The 21,987-nt window shown below is 37.7% G+C and overlaps 1 protein-coding gene across 2 annotated transcripts in view; it reads right to left on the minus strand.

The window, feature by feature from the left end:
* pax7b (paired box 7b) overlaps nt 1-21,987 on the minus strand; it is a 51,424-nt gene that overhangs the window by 28,416 nt on the left and 1,021 nt on the right. The window contains exons 2-5 of one of the 2 annotated variants that reach the window (XM_058764478.1): nt 21,297-21,532; nt 20,897-21,026; nt 20,455-20,583; nt 3,558-3,754 (exon numbers count right to left, since the gene is read on the minus strand). In XM_058764478.1, coding sequence (XP_058620461.1) covers nt 3,558-3,754; nt 20,455-20,583; nt 20,897-21,026; nt 21,297-21,532 — 692 coding nt within the window. Of the gene's footprint in view, nt 1-3,557; nt 3,755-20,454; nt 20,584-20,881; nt 21,027-21,296; nt 21,533-21,987 lie in introns of both variants that reach the window. The other variant, XM_058764477.1, reaches the window with a different exon arrangement.

Raw genomic sequence — 21,987 nt, forward strand, 5'->3', positions numbered from 1 at the left:
GGAAATAATTATAAGCGAATTTAAAATGCATTGTGTAATAATGAATTGATAAGTGTATATTATCTATATTATCATATTCCCTGTGGTTGCCATTATTCATGAGATTGTACGATGCAGTATAAGGTGAATTACAAAGCATAATTAAAGCATTAAAACTACTTTTATAATGCATTATACATAAAGGCTTTAAGTAAAGTGTTACTGAATTTACTTTTACTCAGCAAGGTTGCATTCAACAGATTAAGATTAATGTTACAAAAGATTTATAAATATATGCTGTTCTTTTAAACCTTTCTATTCATCAAAAAGTATCAGTTCCCACTATTAAGCAGCACAACTGTTTTCAACACTTACACTGAAGACTGGAGTAATGAATAAAACATTAAAAAAATGCAGCCTGGAAGAGCATAAACGACTTTCAAAAACATTTTAAATCTTTCCAGTCCTAAAGTTTTTAATGGTAGTTTATGTCAAAATTAGGTCACAGTTTAATTCATAATGTAATCTAGTATAGGTTCATATAGATTCATAGTATCTAGTTTACTTCATAATATAATCTAAAAGATACAGGCCGTTTTCATTGTGATAATGTCTAGGTTCCCCTCCATCTGTTTATCGTCCTCATATTTCAGAGTGGTCATACCACAACCACAAACCTGATCCATGAACACATTACCAAGATTTCTTGTCTAACAGAGTTTGAAGTGACATAACTGCCACTGCCTATGAAATTTCCTGTAAATCTCCGTTAATTCATTTTGTTTCTCCCTCTGGCCTTACAAAACCAGACAGACAGGCAGCAGTGCTGTAAGACCTGGAAGCACTTAGTCAGATATGGATCACTTCCTCTGATTTGTCATAAGGACCAGTAAAACAGTAGAAGCATGAGTACAATCTCTGTGGTTAAGAATAACCACAGTGACAGACTGATGACACCTAATAGAAAAGCACCAAACACATAAATTAAAGCCTTTGACATCCTCACTGATCCATGTCTGACTTCCCCTCTTTGGCAGCAGGAACGCTCCCTCCCTCTCTCCCAGTTTCTCTCTCTCTCTCTCTCTCTCTCTCTCTCTCAGACATCTGGATACTGTGTCAGCGCAGCTGCACTCAAGTGGGTTGACACTGAGGCCGTGGGGTCTGCCAAAAGCCAACAGGGTCAGACACCTTCCCCTCCACAAAAGCAATGATCCCAGAGCCCTGGCATCTCCATGTGAGCTATCTCGAGCCAGAGATCCTCACACATCATCTGCTTGGCCTCTCAAGCACCAACTGCTGGGCTGTGACAGGGTTGAGAAAACAAAACATGAGCTGTTGGGCCAAGATATTGAGGATGTGGTGGTTTCATATGATCTTTGAGTGATCTGGACTTTCCATCCAACATGGCCCCAAACATTTGACAGCAAAAGAACATTTGAATTTATATTCATGATTGAATTATCAGTTTTAAAAATCTAATTCAGGTCTGATATATGCAGGTCAGAAGTGATGTAATGTTTATTCACTTGTCTAATTAGCATCAGTCACCATAAATGCACAAAAGGGCCAAATGTCCCATGGGGCTCCTTTCAGGGAGAGCCGAATCACTGACATGGCAGAAAAAAATCAGCAGGATCTCTGACACTGCCAGCGAGAGATCTTCTCTTTGCTAAAAAGCCTGCCACGAGGCCACTATGGGTCAGCTTTTTCCAAAATGGAGTCATTTTCATTTTGTCTGGGCACAAACGTTTGACTGATTTACATTTCTGCATTTAGCAGATGCTTTTATCCAAAGCAATTTGTCAAAGAGCCAACAATATTTGTAATATACAAATTCTGATTTGAAACCAAAGTCATGCATACAAATGCTACTAAGTAAAACAGAGCAAAACAAAGGGTCTACGACTTTATTAAATGGTCAAATCACAGAAAGAGCAAGGCATTTGGCAAGTCGAAAGGTGGTGAAGCCAATTTAGCCAACTAAAAAGTGGCTGAGAGGAAAGAAGAAAGAGACAGCTGCATTTCAATTATGCAATGATGTCATTTAGTCAGCTTGTGTACATCTGACATGCAGTGTTTACTTAATAATCACACAAATAATCTTTTATTCCAAAATCGGATAACCAAGCCAGATTGACCTTATATGGCATTTCACTACATTAAGGTAACATCCAGAGCATTAGCATATGAAGACCACAAGCCCATACCATTTCAGAGGTGAAGCAGGCAGCAGGGCTACGGTGAGCGGTCCTATTTTTTACAAGCTCTTGATTGATTAATGTAACTGGTGGAGAGGGGTTCCCAAGAGAGTATGTGGGATGTTCTCTGATATGCAGCAAATTTTACAAGAAGCAGTGGTGGGCTTGAAAGTGGTGGGAAGAAAAGATCCCAGCCAAAAGCTGAAGTGAGAAATCCATCAGGAATGCACTCTTGTTCTTTTTATCCCCCTCCCTTTGCTCCCAACAGCTGCTGCCATAACTCTACTGTATTTTCCCCCTCTTATTGTTTTAACTATCCACATGGTTGACAAGCTGTCAGGACCAGTGGTGGGCGGAGCCTATGTCCTGTGAATGCTCTGCAACATTTACATGCACTTTTAAAGTCCAAATTCAGTCAGACTAAAACAAGCAATTCATCATGTAAACGCATTGGTCCAAATGAAATCGTACCAGTGGGGTTTCTGCAACTACAAGTCTCAGTGTTGTGTGAATGCTACAAAAGTCAGAAGTGACACGAAGGTTTTTAAACTTCCAGATATTCAGTTATGTATGTTCTGACAGAGAAAAATGTAACTCGATTATGAGTTGCTTGATTAAAACTGTGAATATAAACATACTTATCATTTGCTATATTTTCATTTCTCTGGAAGATGACATTGACATTTGGATTAAAAATTCAAAAAGTCAAAAAAAAAAAGGAAATGAAACATGCATGGATAAATCGTTCACAATATAAGATCACAATAACATGCATTTAGAAAATAGATAGGGTGAGCTTTCATTTCAAGCCAACTTTGACAGAAGTAGTGCCATGTTAGCCACCTGATCGCGTTTCTCCGATACGGCTGACAGGAAGAGGCCTGCTGTGTTTTTCTAGCACTTTCTTTGAGACGAGCAGTTGCATTGTTACACGCGTCATCAATCAGAGGACCTCAGTCCAGCAGATCCAGTGACACTTTAGAGCTCTATAGACCTCGAAGCACATAGCTGAACTCTTACTGAGCTCTCATTGTGCCATCTACATCTCCAACTGAGAGCATCAGTCTTACGGGTACCATCCTTTCATAAGTAAACTTAACAGATGAGCACAATTAAAGGGATAGTTCACCCAAAAAATGAAAGTTCTGTCATCATTTACTCACCCTCATGTCATTCTAAACGGATTTCAAACAACATTGGACCCATTTGACTTCAGTTTTACAGTATGTGTGTTCAAGATGACAATGATGAACTATCCTTTTAAGTTTTATGTACAGAATTATGTAGATTCAATAAAACACATTTTGATCTGCATCTCAGTCAAACCATGTGTATATCTAGCAACTGCAGAAACTGCTTTAGTATTTGGCAGTGCCATACCTGTACTCTGGCCTCGGTGAGCTTGGTTCTCTGGGCTAGTTCCTCTCTGGTGTAGATGTCTGGGTAGTGTGTCCTTTCAAAGGCCTTCTCCAGCTCTTCCAGCTGCTCGGCTGTGAAGGTGGTCCGACTGCGCCTCTGCTTCCTCTTCAAGGGCAGGTCCGGTTCAGACTCAATGTCCGAGCCATCATCCATTCGACCTGTCATAGAGGAAAGATAATGGAAGAGCTAAGTGTGTTGTGCATGGCGCTAAAAAAGTCACGCACTTACCAGAAAGCTCTCTGGTCATGAATGCTGTCATCATACTGATATGATGTGTGTAAGTGAATGTGGACCCAAAACACGGATGCATTGCAGCACGGTGAGATGGATTCGTGTGGCTTTCAAGCAAATATTATTTCAATGCATAGCTATTTATATAAGCGAAGCTCTTGTAAATACAATCCCACATCAGTGCGAATCCCAGCTCACCCTGAGGCCATAGAGGGAAAAGTGGGGGGAGTTAATCTCCGCAGACCACCTTAGCGATTCTCATACCGGTGCTAAAATGAAACAAAACTGGCACTTTGTAAATAACTCAAGTTTATTTCATTAAATGCCATTTGCAATCTTGCCGTCTTCAAAATAAGAGCGGTGGATTATCTGTCAAATGCAGCCATGTCAACTACAGCATTTCTGTTTAGTGGTTAGCTGAAGAAAAGATGAGAAACAATGAGCCCAAATCTGATCTGATGCAAACCAGAGGCGTGTGGGTGGCAATTCAAGCCGAGTAGCTTAGTGATGAAACGAAAATGACACATTAGCTTATCCGGGCTGTGCGGAACAGTGACCTTTATACAGGTGTGTATGCACGATGCTGATAACTTTGCAAATAATTGTAGCAAGAATTAATATTAATGAGTGTAAACATGAAAGATTGACAAGTATGCTGGCAAAAAAAAAAAAAAAAACTCACTAACAATAGAGATTCAAAAAAATCTACCTATGTCCCATTCTTTAGTCACATTTCCACATATGACAGGGAAGATCTTACAGCCCATTTTTATCATTTCATTTGAGTTGATTCCTTATTTATTTCCAGTTTGGCTGGCACTGGGCTGATCCTTGAAAATCCCTTCAGCAGCATTGGGGGCCTAGCTCTGCAGACACTGGCCTTAATCCAGGCCATGACTTCCCGCTAAATTGAAGCAATTCTACATTAGTGATGGCTGAACCCTGGCTTCTTATTGGCTAATGCTGGTGTGGGCTTCCAAGACTGGCCCCTCTGAATAGGGCTGATTATAGAGGAGAGGAATGGGGTGTGCTTTGCCTGTTCTTATATGTTAAGGCTGGGTAAAAAATGTTTGTTCCCCCCCCCCCACATAATCACAATCTTCATTTAAAAGATCCTGATATATATGATAAAATCTTTCATTTACTCTGCACTTATAAAACAAAGATTCTTATTGGCATTGATGGTTCCATGAAGGACCTTTAAGGCTGTTCACTGAAAGGTACTTTGAGGAACCCAAAATGCTTGTTCTATGGCATTGCTGCATTTTGAATCGAAATTGAATTAAAACAGGAAAACTGTATCAATGCCCAGCCCTATATATATATATATATATATACACACAATTCAACAGTGAGCTTCAGAACATACATTCTACACCCTAAGCATCCGCTTTTTGCTAGTACAGTACAGTGAGAACTGGTTTTTCAGGCCAGGTGAAACTCAAGATGGATTTGAGAGGTAATTCAATGACATTAAATCTCGTCAACAACGGCAGATCTGTTCACTCCCATTCCACACCATAGGGGACAGCAATGAGGCGAGTTTGAAAAACAGAAATGCTTATACAAACTCTTAACATTTGGCTTCTTTACCCAAGTTCGAGTTCAAATTATTTTATTTGTTGGAAGAGTCAATTTTTTTAAATGTGAAAATGTCATGTCTTTACTTTGCCTCTGTCACCTGACATTGGTTTGGTCACAACAACAAAAACTAACCAACAGCAACACCAGATTACAGAATGAATATGTGTGCACGTCTCTATTTGTTTGTTGGCCGGTTGGACTGAACATCCCAAAAATAGCCTCCAAACAAAAGCACAACAATGAAAGAGCCATCAAAGTGGCTTCGACTCCAGGCCAGCTCTGTCTTTTAATTAAACAAGGAATTATGGGATTACAGGGAGGTTCTCATTACAGGCCACTTGAGGAGTCCTCTGGTAGATGTCTTTTTGTCTCCTAGAGCTCACACTCAGGAATTCTCGACGGATTACACATGGCCGTAGGACATGAGGCCGCATTAATTAAATCAATTCCTTTGCCTTTTCTTTTAAGATTCATTTTGCCAACACTCTCCCCTCATCCCAACATTCTGCAAAAATCATACTGAAGTGTACATATATATTGGAACTCATGTTCTTTAAATCCCTTTGTTGGTTTTGGAGAGATTGTGACAAAGTGATTTGCTTTTGACTTGCCATGACGACCACTTGAGGCCGGTGCAGTGATCTATACTGATGGTTTTTGTGAAAAGTGGCCACTACTTTTATTAAAGACACAACATGGAATTTATTTGTTCTTCCCTACATGCTGCTAGACATTGAAGAGATTGTTCACCCAAATTTGAAAATTTTGTCATCATTTACTCACCCTAATGCCGTTTCAAACCTGTAAAACACAAAATACAATGGACTATATATATATCCTATAAGTGAAAACAACTACACTACTTGTTCAGATGTTTGAAGTCTGTAAGATTATTTAAAAAAAAAAAATTAGAAGAATTAATGCATGCATTCAATTCATGAATAGTGGCAGTAAATACATGTATAAAGTTACATCTATTTCAAATAAATGCTGTTCTGTTGAACTTTCTATTAATCAAATGGTCCTGAAAAATGTATCACGCTTTCCAATATTAAAATATTAAACAGCACAACTGCTGTCAATACTGATAATAATTATAAATATTTCTTGAGCAGCAAATCACTGACACTGGAGACTGAAGTAAAGGCTGCTGAAAATTCAGCTTTGCCATCGTAGGAATAAATTACAATTATTTTGAATTGTCTAAATATTTCACAATATTACTGTTTTTACTGTATTTTTTCTTAAGTCTTGGTGAGGATTTTATTTTTATTTTTTAAAATCTTACAGACCCCAAACTTTTGAACAGCCATAATCCTGCCACAATTATCAAAAAAAAAAAAACAAGAGATAAACTTCTCAATTTCCCCACATTTTTACCTTCAGACAGATGACTGAAAATCAGGGGACAAATCTAAGAAACACAATTTGAAAAGCTACAAGCTTGATGCAGTTGCGCCTGCATGACTGATGAGTATTCTGCCACATCCCATTCTGCCCTCGTCACAACAATTACGATGTCATTTAGCTGCCATAACAGACAACCCACAAGCTGCTCCTCAGCCAGCCCTGCAGAGACAGATAAAACCTGAATAAGTTTGACAGTACTCTCCTGCTAAAGGTCAGCATCTCTCGCTCTCCTACTCGCAGTATAATGAGGACAGGATTATGGAAATGAAACAGACGCTGATGCAGATACGCGTCTAAACCTGGACCTCATCTTTGTCTCTGCGAGATCCCACGATTGACATGCTGGGTCCCATCACACGAATGCAACCATGGCAAGTACCCAGATCTGTCGAATGTGCTGCGGCATAAATATAACGGAGTATGACACATTTTGTCTGAGATGGCCTGGAGCAGACAGCAGTGAGAGCTTTTGAATAAAGGTAAATAGAGCAAAAACTGGGTTTTAAAAATAAAAAGAGCTCTTCGCCAAACCACTAATCGGGAAAGAACAGGAACATTCCAATTACAATAAGACGACCCTCTTAAATCTATTACAAAATTGAAGGGACACTGATAAAATGTTTTTATCTTAAAATGTGGGCTTAATTAAAAAATTCCCTGTGAATTTTATTCCTTTATCCATGTAGTCCTCCAGGGTTTGCGGTATTGTTCAACTTGTTTCAATATGTTTCAAGCAAAAGGATGCAAAAGAAAAAAAAACATTATTTTTGAAGCAAACAAGTTAATCTGACAGCGAATGAGCGATGTTTTCTTTCAAACTAACTCTGACAAGTACTGCATCCCCAAATCCTATTATTTTCTGAACTTAAAATTGTCTCTTTGCATCTCATCAGTTATTAAGGGTGAACATGCCCCATGGGATGAACCTGATTTGTAGCACTTACACATCAAAGACAGTTAATCAGGAGAGAATTGGCCTAATATATCTTGAATATGGATTTGATTGAAAGCCCTTTGGTGAAGCTGAACCAGAAGAGTCGCTGTAACACATTCAAACTGATTCACATAGATCTGCTTCTATAGAGCTTTTTGCTGACAGCTGGGCGTAAAACTCTCCGAAAGCATCTACTCGTTGGACAGTGATTAACCGCTACGGGTGAGGAGCGACTAAGGCCAAAGAGGAGTCATGACCACCCAACATAAGCCTTTAGACCACTTCCATCACCGATGAGCTTGTGAGCAGATGGGATATTCATCATCACGGCCACACTCAGACCTCTTTCTCCTCTGTGTTGTCTTTTTATTTTCATTCCCTCGTTCTCGCTCTCTCTCAGTCTCTGTGTAAAGAGCTAAAGGGCCTGGGGTAAAGTGCTCGTCCACAGCTGCACATTCCACTAAGCTTAGCATGGTAGCAAACATTTACACATTTGTCTTCATCAGAGTTGGCTCTCAAAACAACATTATACTCAGGTTGGGTCCGGTATTCAATGTGGCACACAACTGGCCTCCTTGTTTCCGACATATGCACTCATCTGTGAGACTCTAGATTGATAATAATAGTAAAGGTACAGCAGTGTCTGTCCCATTTATTTTTAAATGATTACTGGTTTAAACCATCATTCAAACTGTCAATTAATGAACTCTCATTCAAACATGTCCACACTCTCTCGCCATATGGGTAAAATACCAGCATTGTACTCCATTATTTTACACATTCATTTGCACTTGATTCCTAACTATTTTTGTGTAAGTTGCAAGGCTATGAAAACTATAATTATACATGTTCTGAAGAAAATGTGAGTTGTTTGCCAAGGCAAAACTCTCCTCCACAATGCAAGGTGGTTCTGGGTGCCATCAGTGATGAACTGAAATTTTGGCAACTGAGAATATTCAGCCAAAAAAAAAAAAATTGATGAACCAAAATTGAATGTAGAATAGCAAAATTTGAAAAAATCTTGGTGCTGAAAAACATTTTACTATATTAAAAAATAAAAGTTACAAAGGGGGGTTAGCAGCAATGCCATAGAAGGTTCTGAGTTTTTAAAAAAACACTCATTTTTAGTGTGAAATTTGAAATCTAAAGAACCTTTTTTCAATATAAAGAACCTTGTGCAATGGAAAGGTTCTTCATGGATCCATAGATGCCAATAAAGAACTTTAATGTTTTTAAAGTGTATGACTGGTTTAATTTATCACTTTTAAATATGACATCCTGAACACCACAAGGAGTACAATTACCCAAATTTAAATAAGGAAACTTTATTTCCTAAAAAATCTCCATAATATTGTGGCCCATAGATATGACTCTGGACCATCTTTCAAGGTCAAATGGATTGTTTTCACTGACTTATCACCCAATAATCATGAATATGATTTTTAAAATTCTCTTCAAAAAGGAACACAATTTTAGGAATAATTTATGTTTGTAGCATTGTGTAGGAAAGTTGTGCTAATTTTGAATATCTATGGTTAGGGATTTTAACAAACCCATTAACATAAGTTTGAGCATAATAGAGATTCTAGTAATTAATTTGGGTTATTCCAAATATCAATAAATCTGACAATGCTGAAAAATGTGCTAAAACTTTTGAGAGAAAAAAATGTTAACCAAAATATGTCCAAATGAGTCCAATTTTTTTAATTCAACCACATGCTAGATACAAAACCAACAAAACGTTCAGTTTAGATTTGCTTTCTGCTCCATGTTCATTAATTTCTTTCCATGGGATAAAAGAACACCATTGAAGAAGGGAAAAGGAGGGAAAGCGCTGTAATTTTGGCTCCCACAACAAACAATTAGCCCTCCTTTCTTTTTGTAGCATTCAAAAACATTTGAGAGAAAGAGAGGGAAGATGTGAAGGAGAGGTGATGGGTGATGCTCTTTTATAGGTCTTGTCATGTGCATGAAGGCTCAGTGGGCTTTTTGTCCGCCGTGCCTGTATGAGAGTGTGCTCACCTTAAACAACAGAGAGACTCGGGGGCCTCCGTGGCCTTTCAGGCCCAATAGAAGACGCACCTTAGGGGGCCATTTAAGCCTGAAAAGAGGCCTGACAACCCTGTGCAGCTCTGTGGGGCATCAATAAATGCTGACATATTGACTCTCTGTGCCCAAGAGCCACTGGAAAATGCTGCCTGAATATGAATCCACTTAAGGGCAGGGAAAAGGGGGCGGCAGCGCAGAGAGACAGCGAGAGGGACACTCTAAGGATGGCTTGTATCTCTTGGGTTTCAAATGTTCAGGAATGTGGTGACTGAAAAAGAGTTTTGACAATGAAACTATAACTATTGACAGATAGGCTAAAGAACAGAGAGACCGAATTGGTTAGGATAATAAGACCTACTTTAGACATCGCATTAAAGAAATCATGTTTTGCTGAAGTTATCAGATCCACACAGAACATGAATGTGAAGATCACATCTGTTCTGCTGTATTAGCTGAATTTCGCTGCAGTGCTATTTAAGAACAACTTCGAAATGGTTCTTAAAATATCTTTAGGCAATTAGGGGGGAAATTCTTTAAAGATATGTGCAGCGCAGTCGATTTGTTGGGAAGTGCTGACTTAACTTGGTCAATGGAAGAGGGAGAGAGCTCTAATTCAGTTTGAAAGGCAGGTGTCCGTTTACTTTCCGCCTCAGTCTTTCTTTTAATATCAAGTTTTCATTTCCTGGGATTGAGATCTTGCTAATTGAGGTCAAAAGCAATCAGCACCGTGGAAGTTAATCAAATATCTAAAAGGTGGGAAAGATGGCAAAATCAGCCATTTAAACTAGCATGCCTATAGCTTATTAAACTATAATGTGTGTGTCAGAGAGGAAAAAAAGACATGAGCATACTTCATCCCTCAGCACAATTTAGTCAGTATGAAAGATTTTACCTGCCCCACATTATATACATTATAAGCAGAAAATGAATTTACTCATCTTTGTGAAAATTAATTTACTCATTCTCATCCCTTTACTCAGTCCTTATGTTGTTTCCAACTGACAAAAAAATGGCGTAGGATTTATGTTGAAACTAGTAAATTTTACAAATAATAACAAAGAAAGGGCAAGTATGACTTTATTCTGTGGAATACAAAAGAAGATATGTTGTCCAAACAATGAAAGTCAGTGGGGTACAATATCATTTTTGGTCAATCATTTTCTTTCAGTGTATGAGTAAAAACAGCTTAAACATTCTTCAAAATATCTGCATTTGTGTTGCACAGGGAAAAATACATACAGGTTAAAAAGAGATGTGGGTGAGTAAGTAAAATGTTCAATTTTTAAGTGAAATATCCTTTAAATGCTCCATATAATAGACATTACAAGCAGCTCTGACACAAAATGCCATTGTTAACATCACTTGTCTATGCATCGTGTCAAAGGGGAAAACATTGGCCTCAGATAAAAGTTTCCTTGCATTACTGCAATAAAGTAAATTCGCAGAAAACTTTATGCTTCTCCATGTGAGGCCTTCCCTGTAAATACTGAGGGTAAAACTGCAGCTGAACTTAATTCCATCCTCACAAAGATGTTTGTGTTATCATGGCTTTATGTCTTAGCAAACTACCATTTATTAAATGCAAAGCCTTTATCCGCTTTTCCCACAGCGGTGGCGTGTGTCTCTTCTCGAGATAAAACAGTTGCATAAACAAAAAAATGCTGAATGTCAATTTTACCACTGACTTAGCTTATAGGAAATAAATCTTAATATATCAATGTGAGCTTTAAGTGGACAGCCTAGGGCTTAAATACAAATGCCAAAAGTGAAAATAAATAATAATAAAAAAGGCATAATCTTATTTCCAAAAGAAAAGCAGATAAATAATCAGAGATGAAGAAAAAGTTATTTGAAATGCATCCATATACAGTAGTGCTTCTTAAAGAAGAGGTAAGCTTTTCTTTGAGCGCTGTGTCAAAATGCAGACCCTATAACATAAACGAGGTGCTCTGATGTCTTTACGTGCCAACGCGGTAAACACAATTTAATGGAGGCCGTAATAATTCAGCACTGCAACCAGAACAGTTGTTTTTAAATGGCAAATCTCATATCAACAGATGCAAAAAACTGAGCAGCACTTGCTTTTGTATACTGCAGGGTGAGAGAAAAAAAGTCAATGTGGAAAGAGTAGCCTGAAGAGAAACTGACAAAGGCTGCATAAATAAGCCCATTAGTTAAAAATGTACGACAAGTGCCCTGTTTGAAGCCTGCGTGGGGAGAGGGGAGCGGGATAGACTCCCTCACAGCTGCGTGGCCCCTCTGCAGCTCTCACACTGCCCCGCACATTCACCATTTAAGTTGGTGGAAAAAATCTGAGCAAATTTCTGATTTGCAACACTCTAGGAACGTGTTTATTGTCTTTGTGCAAGTGCAAAACACACACATAAATAAAGCTAATGAAGAATCTCGGGGTGAGGCTGCTAAAGAGCATAAAATGGGAAATTTTATGGCCATAAGTAGCGTGGGCTGATGGTGATTTTTAAGCCATTGGACCATGTTGTTCGGCACTAATCGTAGGACTGATGCGGCGCAATTGCCCTCCTCACTTAATTACTGTTACCTTTTATATGGGCCATGCTTCTTTAGTCATCAAAACTGGGCAGGATTTTAAGGGTATTTTTATGACTGCAGCATATTACGGAAATGCCACCTGTTATTCCTAATCACGGTCTTCACATATTGATAATCTAACATCCACTGTGAGAAATTGAGGGTTAAAGGCCTTTTATACTACTGTGCTGACTTTATATCGTGTGCCAAACATCCAGTGAACAATCATAGTTAAGTTCAAATGACTAAATTATTGCTCAACGATCAAATCAACAGGCTTGTATTTTCATAGTGCATATATTTTCACAATATAGGTAATTTCATCCCAGAGAGATTCATCAACTAGTTAGCGGATGTTAAATTACACTGATGTAAACAAAGTTACGGTGAAGGCTTAAATCAATTTTCACTATCAATTCTGTTAAATCTTATCCATTAAATACAAACTGCACAAAACACTGAATCAGCTACAGCTTATCATTAGTGTAACTTGCTAAAATCACAACAGTAATGATGAAACCATGGAAATCACTTGTTTGTACACGTACTCTGTTTCTCAAAGACTTGTTTTTGGAGCTGGCAATGTGAAAGCCATTCAGGAACAAGTAAATTTTCAGCCAAAACTAAATTGCTTTTATTCATGTCTAAACAGAGTCGACATTGTGGACCGGAGGAGAGTGCAATTATACTTCTCATGCCAGAAAGACAGCAGTGCATGCTTCTTCAGCTTTCACTAGCCTCTTTATGGGTCCTCAATAAATAACTCATTATGGACATGAATACATAACATGATATGATGCTTGTTTAAAGGGACAAGTAAAAAGACTGCTTGAAAATGACACAGAGAAGACAAGCAGATGTTACAAATGAATGCTAGCATAAAACAGAAAAAAAGTACTTTATTTATTGCTATTAAAAAAAACAAAGTTTTTTTATGGCTCATCAATAAGCATTTGAAAATAAAGCCATTCAATGTGGTTTTTGTTTTTATTTTATAGTTTAGCTTATTTATTAGTTTAGTTTATATTTTTCCTATATTTTAGAACTATTTAACCAGATATGGCATTAAAAGTTGAAATATTAAACACACCGCCTGTCTACATTTTGAAAACTTTAAACCTTTACATGGAAGCCCTGTAAATCCTATTGGCTGCATTAAGACAAAATTCAAACCCTACAAACAGGCAATTTCAAGTCATTCACTTGGAAAATGCTCTGTTTAAAACGTCAAAAGGAGGGTGACTCTTTTCTTTTGCTCTTAGATTACCATATTTCTCTCGGGCTTGTGACACCTGCAGCCCACTGAGGGCGTGCAGAACATAGGACTTTACTTCAAACAGCCCAAAGGCTGTGGGTTTGGGTATTGACTGGGATTGAGCTCGTCCAGCTTGGACCCTCCTACCGCAGATGTACATTAATGCAGGAAAAATACAAATCTGGGCAGCAGAAAGAAAGGCAGTTCCTTTTAACATGCTGTTGTCTAGCTTGATCGTGTCAGTTTGAGGGAGCCCATTCAAAGGTATTCATGCATCTGCCTTTGAGGAACAATGGCAGCTAGTTTATAAACTGTCTCTTTTGGCTGCCTAAAGGCTTTAGACGCCATTGTTTTGCTCCTCTTAATAAACTTTTGGAGGAGTTCATCAACTTGCCTGAATAGCCAATGCAGAGAGGCCAGAGACACAAAATAACAGACGGTTGGCTTTTCCCTTTTCTTTCTCCCTTTTGAAGTGACTATCTTTAAATCAGGAAAGAGGGCTGTCAGACACCAGAATCATTTTTGCTCAAACAAAAAAAGCAAACGGCCGAAGGAACAAAAGTTAATTCACAGAAGAATGGAGGACTTGACTCTTTAAATGAAACTGATAAAGGTGCACCTTGAAACATAGTCTTAACTCTTCAACATCACATGGTAGATTTGTTCCTACAATAATTAATGAGCTAAATGATAATTAATGGCATCCCATTATGCAAATCTTGATGGGATTTTAGTCAGAGCAGCTTAAATTCAAGTAGGTTATTTTATTTCAAACTTTTTGTCTTTTAGGTCAACTAAAAACAAATAATACATAGTGTAAAATAACAGACTTCAGGCCTGAAAAATATTACATCGAAAGAGGCATAACATGCTTTAAAATTTTATTTATGCAACATAAATTAATGGAAGATGATAAATTACAATGTAAAACAAATAAACACAAATTATTAGGCTATTTTGTCTACTCGGTGACCCTACAACGATAGTATTTATTTACCGTATTTGTACACGGACACCTGCAGTGAATAAACACTGCCTGAGCATATTCTCATTTGCACAGACACTTATGTGGACCGATACGTTTCCACATTTGTGCTCAAAATGTTATAAGATCTATCGGCAAAAGGTTACTTTTCCTTTGGTCTGTTTATGAGTGCCCTGAACCACGTTTGGCACTCCTGCTTTGTGGAAGGATTCCCTTTTGTTAGCTGATCAGTCTCCCATTGGGTCTCCAGACAGGATTCTTGGCATTTGTCGGCAAAAATGAAAGCAGGATTAAGGAATGGCTACTGAACACTCCATGGTAAAGGAGTGGGCAGCAATTCCCCCGATTCAACCCCCCTCTTCCACTTTGGTAACTCCTCTTTTCGTATATTTGTATTCCCAAAGAGGCCATTAAAGCTGGTTTGAAAGCGATACGAACAATGAGATCAAAATCAACAAGTCGAGTTGTATGTTGAACGTTTGCTAGTCTTTGCTTGTTTCTTTAAATTGAACACCATGGGGCAATTAAAGCATACATATAGGTCTAGAAATTGCCATTTTGCCATTAATTCCGTGTGCTTTATTCCATAGTATTTCCTATACCTATACTGTGTTATGAAATATGTTTAACAAGTCGCTGGTATAGTCAAAAAGAAATAGCCGTTCTATTTTTATTCGATACATTCTTGATATTATTTTATAGGCTATATATTGCTATAAAACATTAGGTTATTATGCCACATACACGTTGCATCAGAAATAAATAAAAAATGGTTCGCAACCAAAACGTTTTGCCGATTTCTATCTTGAATGGTAATTTTAGCGACTCTTTGGACCAATGGACGAAACATCCACGTCTTTATGTAGGGTCACCAAGAGTTTCGTGCTCTTCCAATTTAGCCTATTTATGGCAGCATACAGCACTAAAGCGATGGCGAGTCCAGGGCATCAAAAACACTTTTGTGACATTACATAGGAAGCCCGGAGGCCAATACTTTTATTGGTGTCAGCAGGAGTTTTCCCCAGTCGTTTGTTCGTTTTGTTCTTCTGGTCCAACAGGATGCCCCCCACTCTACTGCACAGTGCAAATCTCGGTGAATGACATGGATTTTTGACCAGCTAATTGTTTGATTTCCCAAAATATGTTAAATGCAGCCTACGTATTGTCAGGGTTTAATTTAAAACTTGGTTTCATTTTATTTCTGGCGACAGCGAAGGTGAGTGAGAAGGGGTTATGTGCTTCCTTTTTATGCGAAGGAAAAACAACCACATGTCTTCTGCAGTGGACTTATGAATTTCAGCAAATGAAATGGGAGATTGTCCCTTTAACCAAATAAATAAATAAAAGAAAACTAGCAGATATCCAAAAGCCATTCGCATAGTAATATGTGCACTGAGATAGTCCTTGTCCCACGTGGCAAGAAATACTTTAATTAATAGACAGGCCGTCTTGAAAGCAGCACTGGCAGCCTGTAATATGATGAACTCCCATTGTCGTGGTGTCACCACAAATGTTTCCGATAAGAAAAAGCACCCAAGGATCAAAGAATATAAGCCTCTCAATTTCCTCCAGACGCCTCTACTTTTCTGCACCTACTTTCTATTTTTTTTTCTTCCTCTCTCCCTTAAACATCTGAAACACACAAAATCCTCTTCATTGCATCTATTGGATCCGCCCCAGGTTAACAGGTCAGCAAAGCTGTTGAAAATAATTGCATATTAATATTCTGTTCAAGAGGACTTACGTAATCTTTCTACATTTTAAAAATGATTAACGTCAAATGGCATTCGTAGACTGACTCTGATGACACATTTAGTCTAATATTTACGGCTATTTTTGTTGTATCCGATAAAATATTATTTAGATATATATTAAACAATCCACATACAACAATACAATTATTCTGTCAAAACTACCCCAAAACGAATTCAAAGAGAGCAGTGTAAGAATTTATAAAATTAAAGCTGTCAAAAGCCGTTAAAAACAGAAGGGCACTACTGAATTCGACGTTTTCCGACATTCGATTCGTTCCACGAATTAGGGACCTGGATTTGGCGCAGGCCTAGTTTTTATATGAACTTCATCCTGGGTGAACGTTTGGAAAATAATTTCCTCAGCAAAGTGCAGGACTGAAGTTAACCAGCATGTAATTCAGTTACACTGCAAATGTTTTACAAAGCAACGCCGTTGACACTAAACTGGCGCTCTGGTGTCATGATCTATGGATTAGCATTTTTCACAGCATAGTCTCATCATTAGACGACAACCTAGCAAAGAGATTGGTTATACTAACGCCAGACTTGTTCTATTAATTTGCACCAATGTCACTGTCCATCATTACTGCCCAACAGTTTTATCATATTATGCGCATTCTAATTACAGCTAGCACTACGACTAATAATAGCAAGGAACTTTACACAGAGAGGTGACCACGTTACAACATATTTTTATTAATAGCCTACAGTTAAAAGAACAATGAATAATTAAGCTCCATAAAATTCTTGCACATTAACTACAGTTCATTTGTATGAATGAGTAGGCTAATTCTGTGTATATACATTTTTTAACGTTAAATAATGTCAAATTTGACCTGAAGTGATAATAAAAATAATAATAATAATAATACAATTTTACAAAAACGCTCCCTCTCCCAAAATTCCAATAAAATGTGTTGGGTAGCAGTGTAGGGAAAGGGGAGGTTAATCCGAGTTTAATACATTGATGCAGAGCGCAGGACCGCGGCTGTGATGATTGTGTTATCTCTTCCCAACATTGGGTCTCCCTCAATTTCAGCCCAGCCAAATAGCTGCGAGAAAGTGCAGATGGAGTGACTCTCGATGCCTGAGGAAAAATATTAATAGCTAAATAACTTCCCCATACTTTCACTAAATCTCTCTCTCTTTCTCTCTCCATTACAGATGGATTTGTTTGAAGTGGTCTCCCGACTCATCCTATGGTCTCTTTTCTTCAAACGAGGCTTATTTCAAAGTCTCAAATATACAGTATAACTTTCGTTTCTCTACAAATATCTGGGAACTATACCCGTGTGCAAACACTTCATTCTCTCTATGCATTTGGCCTTTTGCAGCATTCTTAAAATGAATGCTATGCTAAATGCACAAATAGGAAAATCATATTTCACTTCATTGGATTTCTGAGTTTCTTCTGTAATTATTGTAACTCTTGTTTAAATGTGCCAAACGATTCATTTTCAGCGTGGTCACTTAACGAGTTAATTTAATAGGCTATGCGTAGTGCCACCCTAAGGTCGTGTTGCAAGAGTCATCTTTTTAGTAATTAACCGAGATCAGGTAAGAGCTGCAGGTAATCCACTGATTTGTTTAAACGATCGTTTGCGTTGTTCTGTGGGATAAGTCTCTGAAAGCCAATTGGTTTAATCAACTAAGCCTAAATGGGGAATCTGTCGATCCCCATTAATTGGCTGCCAAATTTTTCTCTGGGTCAAATGACATATTTATTGGTCGAGTAAAGTCCATGTGGTGCACGCGCCTTTCATGCTCTGTGCGTTAAAGAGGGCAGTGAACGTCAGAACACGTTAAACAGGAGCACAACAAAAGGGGCAAAATTCGATAAATACAAAATGACAGGTATCCATGAGGATGGCTTATTTCAGAAATCATTAAATAACCCAACTTTGTTCTAAACCTGCATGATTATGGACAAAAAGTAGTTTTTGGTTTTAAAACCAGGAGTAATTTTTCATTGTTCAATAATTTCACACCCGTAATCATACAAAACTGCTCAATTTGTCCACAAATGGCGTGCTTGGGGTCTCATTCTTTTGCCATGTGTTTGTGCGTCGAATCAACTAAAATAGACCAAAATACAATAAAACAATATTATCAAATAAATATACGAACAAGTGTGAGAAAAAAATGTAAAATCTCATGAAGTTGTGCCGAAGGCTAGCCAGTGAGGGCCGTTTAAAGATGAAAGCGAAGAGAAAGAAAAGGCTCAATTTAATCTGCTTTAAAACCTTTCAAAATAACGTTGTGCTTGGAACTCAGCGAGTGAGAGCTGATTGGGGATAAATAAGTTTCGTACTATGCCTGTGAGCTATTACACCCATCTCCAACACAGCCGCTTGTTCAAAAGACACGTTTTCATTACGAACTCTAATAAGTCTTAACATTATTAAATGCCAGTTGGATGATCAAGTGAAACAAGCCCCGAGAAAAATCTTTTTAAGTCTGGAAAAAGATTGCATTTTAGCCCCATCTCGTTTGCATGACACCGTATAGCTAAAATGTGAAAAGACATGTGGAGTGAATTTGGAGATGTAAATAAACTGATATTTACACAAATTATTAATGAATCCTAGAAGATATGCATGCATTCATCGGATGGAAATATTCATATTCTTAATGCACAGCGTTTAGGGCAATGGCAGAAATTTCTAATCACGGATTGCCACTTTGTATATCCGTAATCCAATAGCTGTGGCTCATGCTGGCCTGTGAATCTGTCCACGGAGGTTGTATGAGGCTTTTGAGTTTCGCGCGCAAGCACACATACACAAACACAAACATGTGTTCTAAAACAACACAAATTTTAGATCAATCGTGCATACAGTTCAAAGCCGCTTTAAATAATGCAGAAAAGTACGCATCCTTTTCAGGAACAAAGAAAAGCCCTTTGCAATATTTTAAAACTGAACAAAAATAATGTGTTGTTCCACTTATTTATTAATATATAGGTAATAAAAAATAAATAAAAGCCGACGAATTTCTTACAAATAACCAATGTTGAAATAACATACGCGTAAAAGACGAACAGGGCAGCTCCTACATCTAAACCACCTCTCTAAACGTCAGCTAAGAAACACAATAGTGATTCCAAAAAGAGCAGTGGGCATTTCCAAACAAGAATAAAACATTTTGCACCCTCCAAATCTCATTCTATTCCAACAGACGATTCCATAATATTACAAAACTATCTACCAGCAGGGTGTATTGAATAATTCATCTCTCTATAGTTCCCCTCTTGGCCTTTTGTTAAAAGTTTTTCCCCCCTTTACGGATTTTTGAATGTGAAAGGAAGGGTTCATTCCTTCTTTCGAAGCCTTGCTTTTAGGCTTTGCTTTGTAGCATAGATTCCTCGCTCCAAAAGAGCTTCAGTGAAGCAGAGATCTTTGGACTGAAGTTCATCTTCAAGTGTAAAAAAAAAAAAAAAAAGACTGTCACAAAACCGACAATGTTTTGTAGTGTTACTTCAAAAAGACAATCGTATTGTTTGCTTAGTTGAAGTAATTTTTCTCCCGAAATATTAACATATTCTGAGCACGATTTATTAAATTTAGCTAAAATATACGATTGCATTAGCTTATTTCATAATAGCGTGGAAAAATGAATTAAAAAAAAAAAAAGAAAAAGAAAATGAAACAACCTAAAATAATTTTATGTTATTACAGCGTTGTTACTTGTTACCGGTTGCCAGATGGAAAGGTCTGTTAACGTGCGGATAAGCGTGCCGAATTATCGCGAGAACCAGCGGGCAATGTTGAACTTATGGGCTGTAATTGATATTGATTGCCACATCGGTCATCTGTCAGTTACCGTTTTCAAGGGACCGTTTACTCAGCGTCAAATGAGTCTGTTGTACAAATAGATCAAGGCCTAAATACCATCCGTCAGAGCCAGTATAAATACACACTAAATCAAATGACTAAATGACAGTTCAACAAGCAGAGAAACCGCAAGGACGCCGAGCACCGACACAAAAAGCAAACACCGATTTAATGTGCAGAGAAGACCCCCAATAAACTCATGCGCAAAATTTATTTTGACAAGAAGTCAGGTGTTTTTCGGCGTAAGATTAGAAGAAAATTAAAATGAATTACCTTTGTCTCCCAGTATGCCGTCAATGCTGTGCTTAGTTTTTTTCTCCCCACTGTCATCCTTTTTGTCACAGTCGTCCTCATCGTCTTTTTTGCCAAATCGCGCACGAAGAACCCGACTGATAGAACTTACTGATGAGATAATTAAAAATAAATAAATAAATAAATAAAAGAACAAAGTGAACAAAATAATTATATTTGCGTAATAATAGGCTAATAATAATAATAAAGTAGGCTAAATAAATTATATCCGTAATTTATCATTAATATAGGCCTAGTTATTATAAAATAACAATAGTAATAATAAACTAATCGATGCTTTTATTTTCAATTCAGTTTGTTCAAGATTATATACAAAATGATTGTGATAAAAATTAATCTGGAGGTATGAGATAGGTGATGTGGACATGATAAAAAAGGGGCTGCTTACCAGATGAGGCCTCACCTGAGGGAACTGTACTTCTGTCACACACACCGTCCTTCAGCAGTTTATCCCGAATCTCCCAACTGAACATGCCGGGATTATCGCGCTTGTATTCTTCGATTCGCTTTTCCACGTCAGGTGTTGCCACCTGCTTTTGTGTTTGATTGAAAATGCGAAAATACGACGAGAAAGGAAAAAATAGAAAATATGGGTGAAAAGAAAAAAGACAGGAGAACAAATTTAGTACAAATTGTACATAGCGTGTTTCCTTTTCCATTTAATACGGACCGTACCAACTTTTCTTAAACGATTTAAAATGAAATATTTAATTAGCTTTGCAAATAAAAATAATAGCCACAAAAAGCCATCATGCATAATGATAATAACAAAAATGAAAATAATAATAATAGGCTATACTTACTCTGGGTTTGCTTCCTCCTATTGCTCCAGGACGGATCGAGCCAGTTTCTTGATACCGGCAGAGGATTTTGGACACACAACCGTGGGAAACGCGAAGTTGTCGGGAGATCACGCAGGGACGGATGCCGTGGTGAGCCATTTCAACTATTTTGTGGCGGATATGATTTGGCAAAGGCCTGCCATTGATGAAAACTCCGCCAAGCTGATTGACTCGACCTTGACCCAGAGGAGTTGAAACTGCAGTAAAGAAATGGGAATTGAATCTAACTTTGGCTAGCTTTCACTCGAAATTCAGACTTCCAGTTTACCCTCTTAAATAGGCTACGTATTTTCCCCCTCAAAAGTAGGATTAATAACAATAACGATAATAATTGTATCTAGGCTATACGAATACCAAAAAAACACCAGAAGCACTTTGAAATAGTAGAGCCACGCTTTTTAGTTTAACCAGTCTATCTGTTACAAAAATACACTGATAAATAATTGTCTTTATGGTTCTAAATTTAAAAAAAAAAAAAAAAAAAAAGTAAAAAGTAAATTTTAACTTGAATCTGGCAAATTGTTGTTTAACATTTAGCCTACCGGTGTCTTGAGATGCGCTAAGAATTGTGTTTCCTTTCAATTAATGAAAGACAATTTAGCAGAGAATTTGCTTAATGTAATTTAACAGATTGCTCTTGAGTGGTCCTCTC

The sequence above is a fragment of the Onychostoma macrolepis genome, chromosome 23, assembly GCF_012432095.1.
Source record: "Onychostoma macrolepis isolate SWU-2019 chromosome 23, ASM1243209v1, whole genome shotgun sequence".
Lineage (NCBI taxonomy): Eukaryota > Metazoa > Chordata > Actinopteri > Cypriniformes > Cyprinidae > Onychostoma > Onychostoma macrolepis.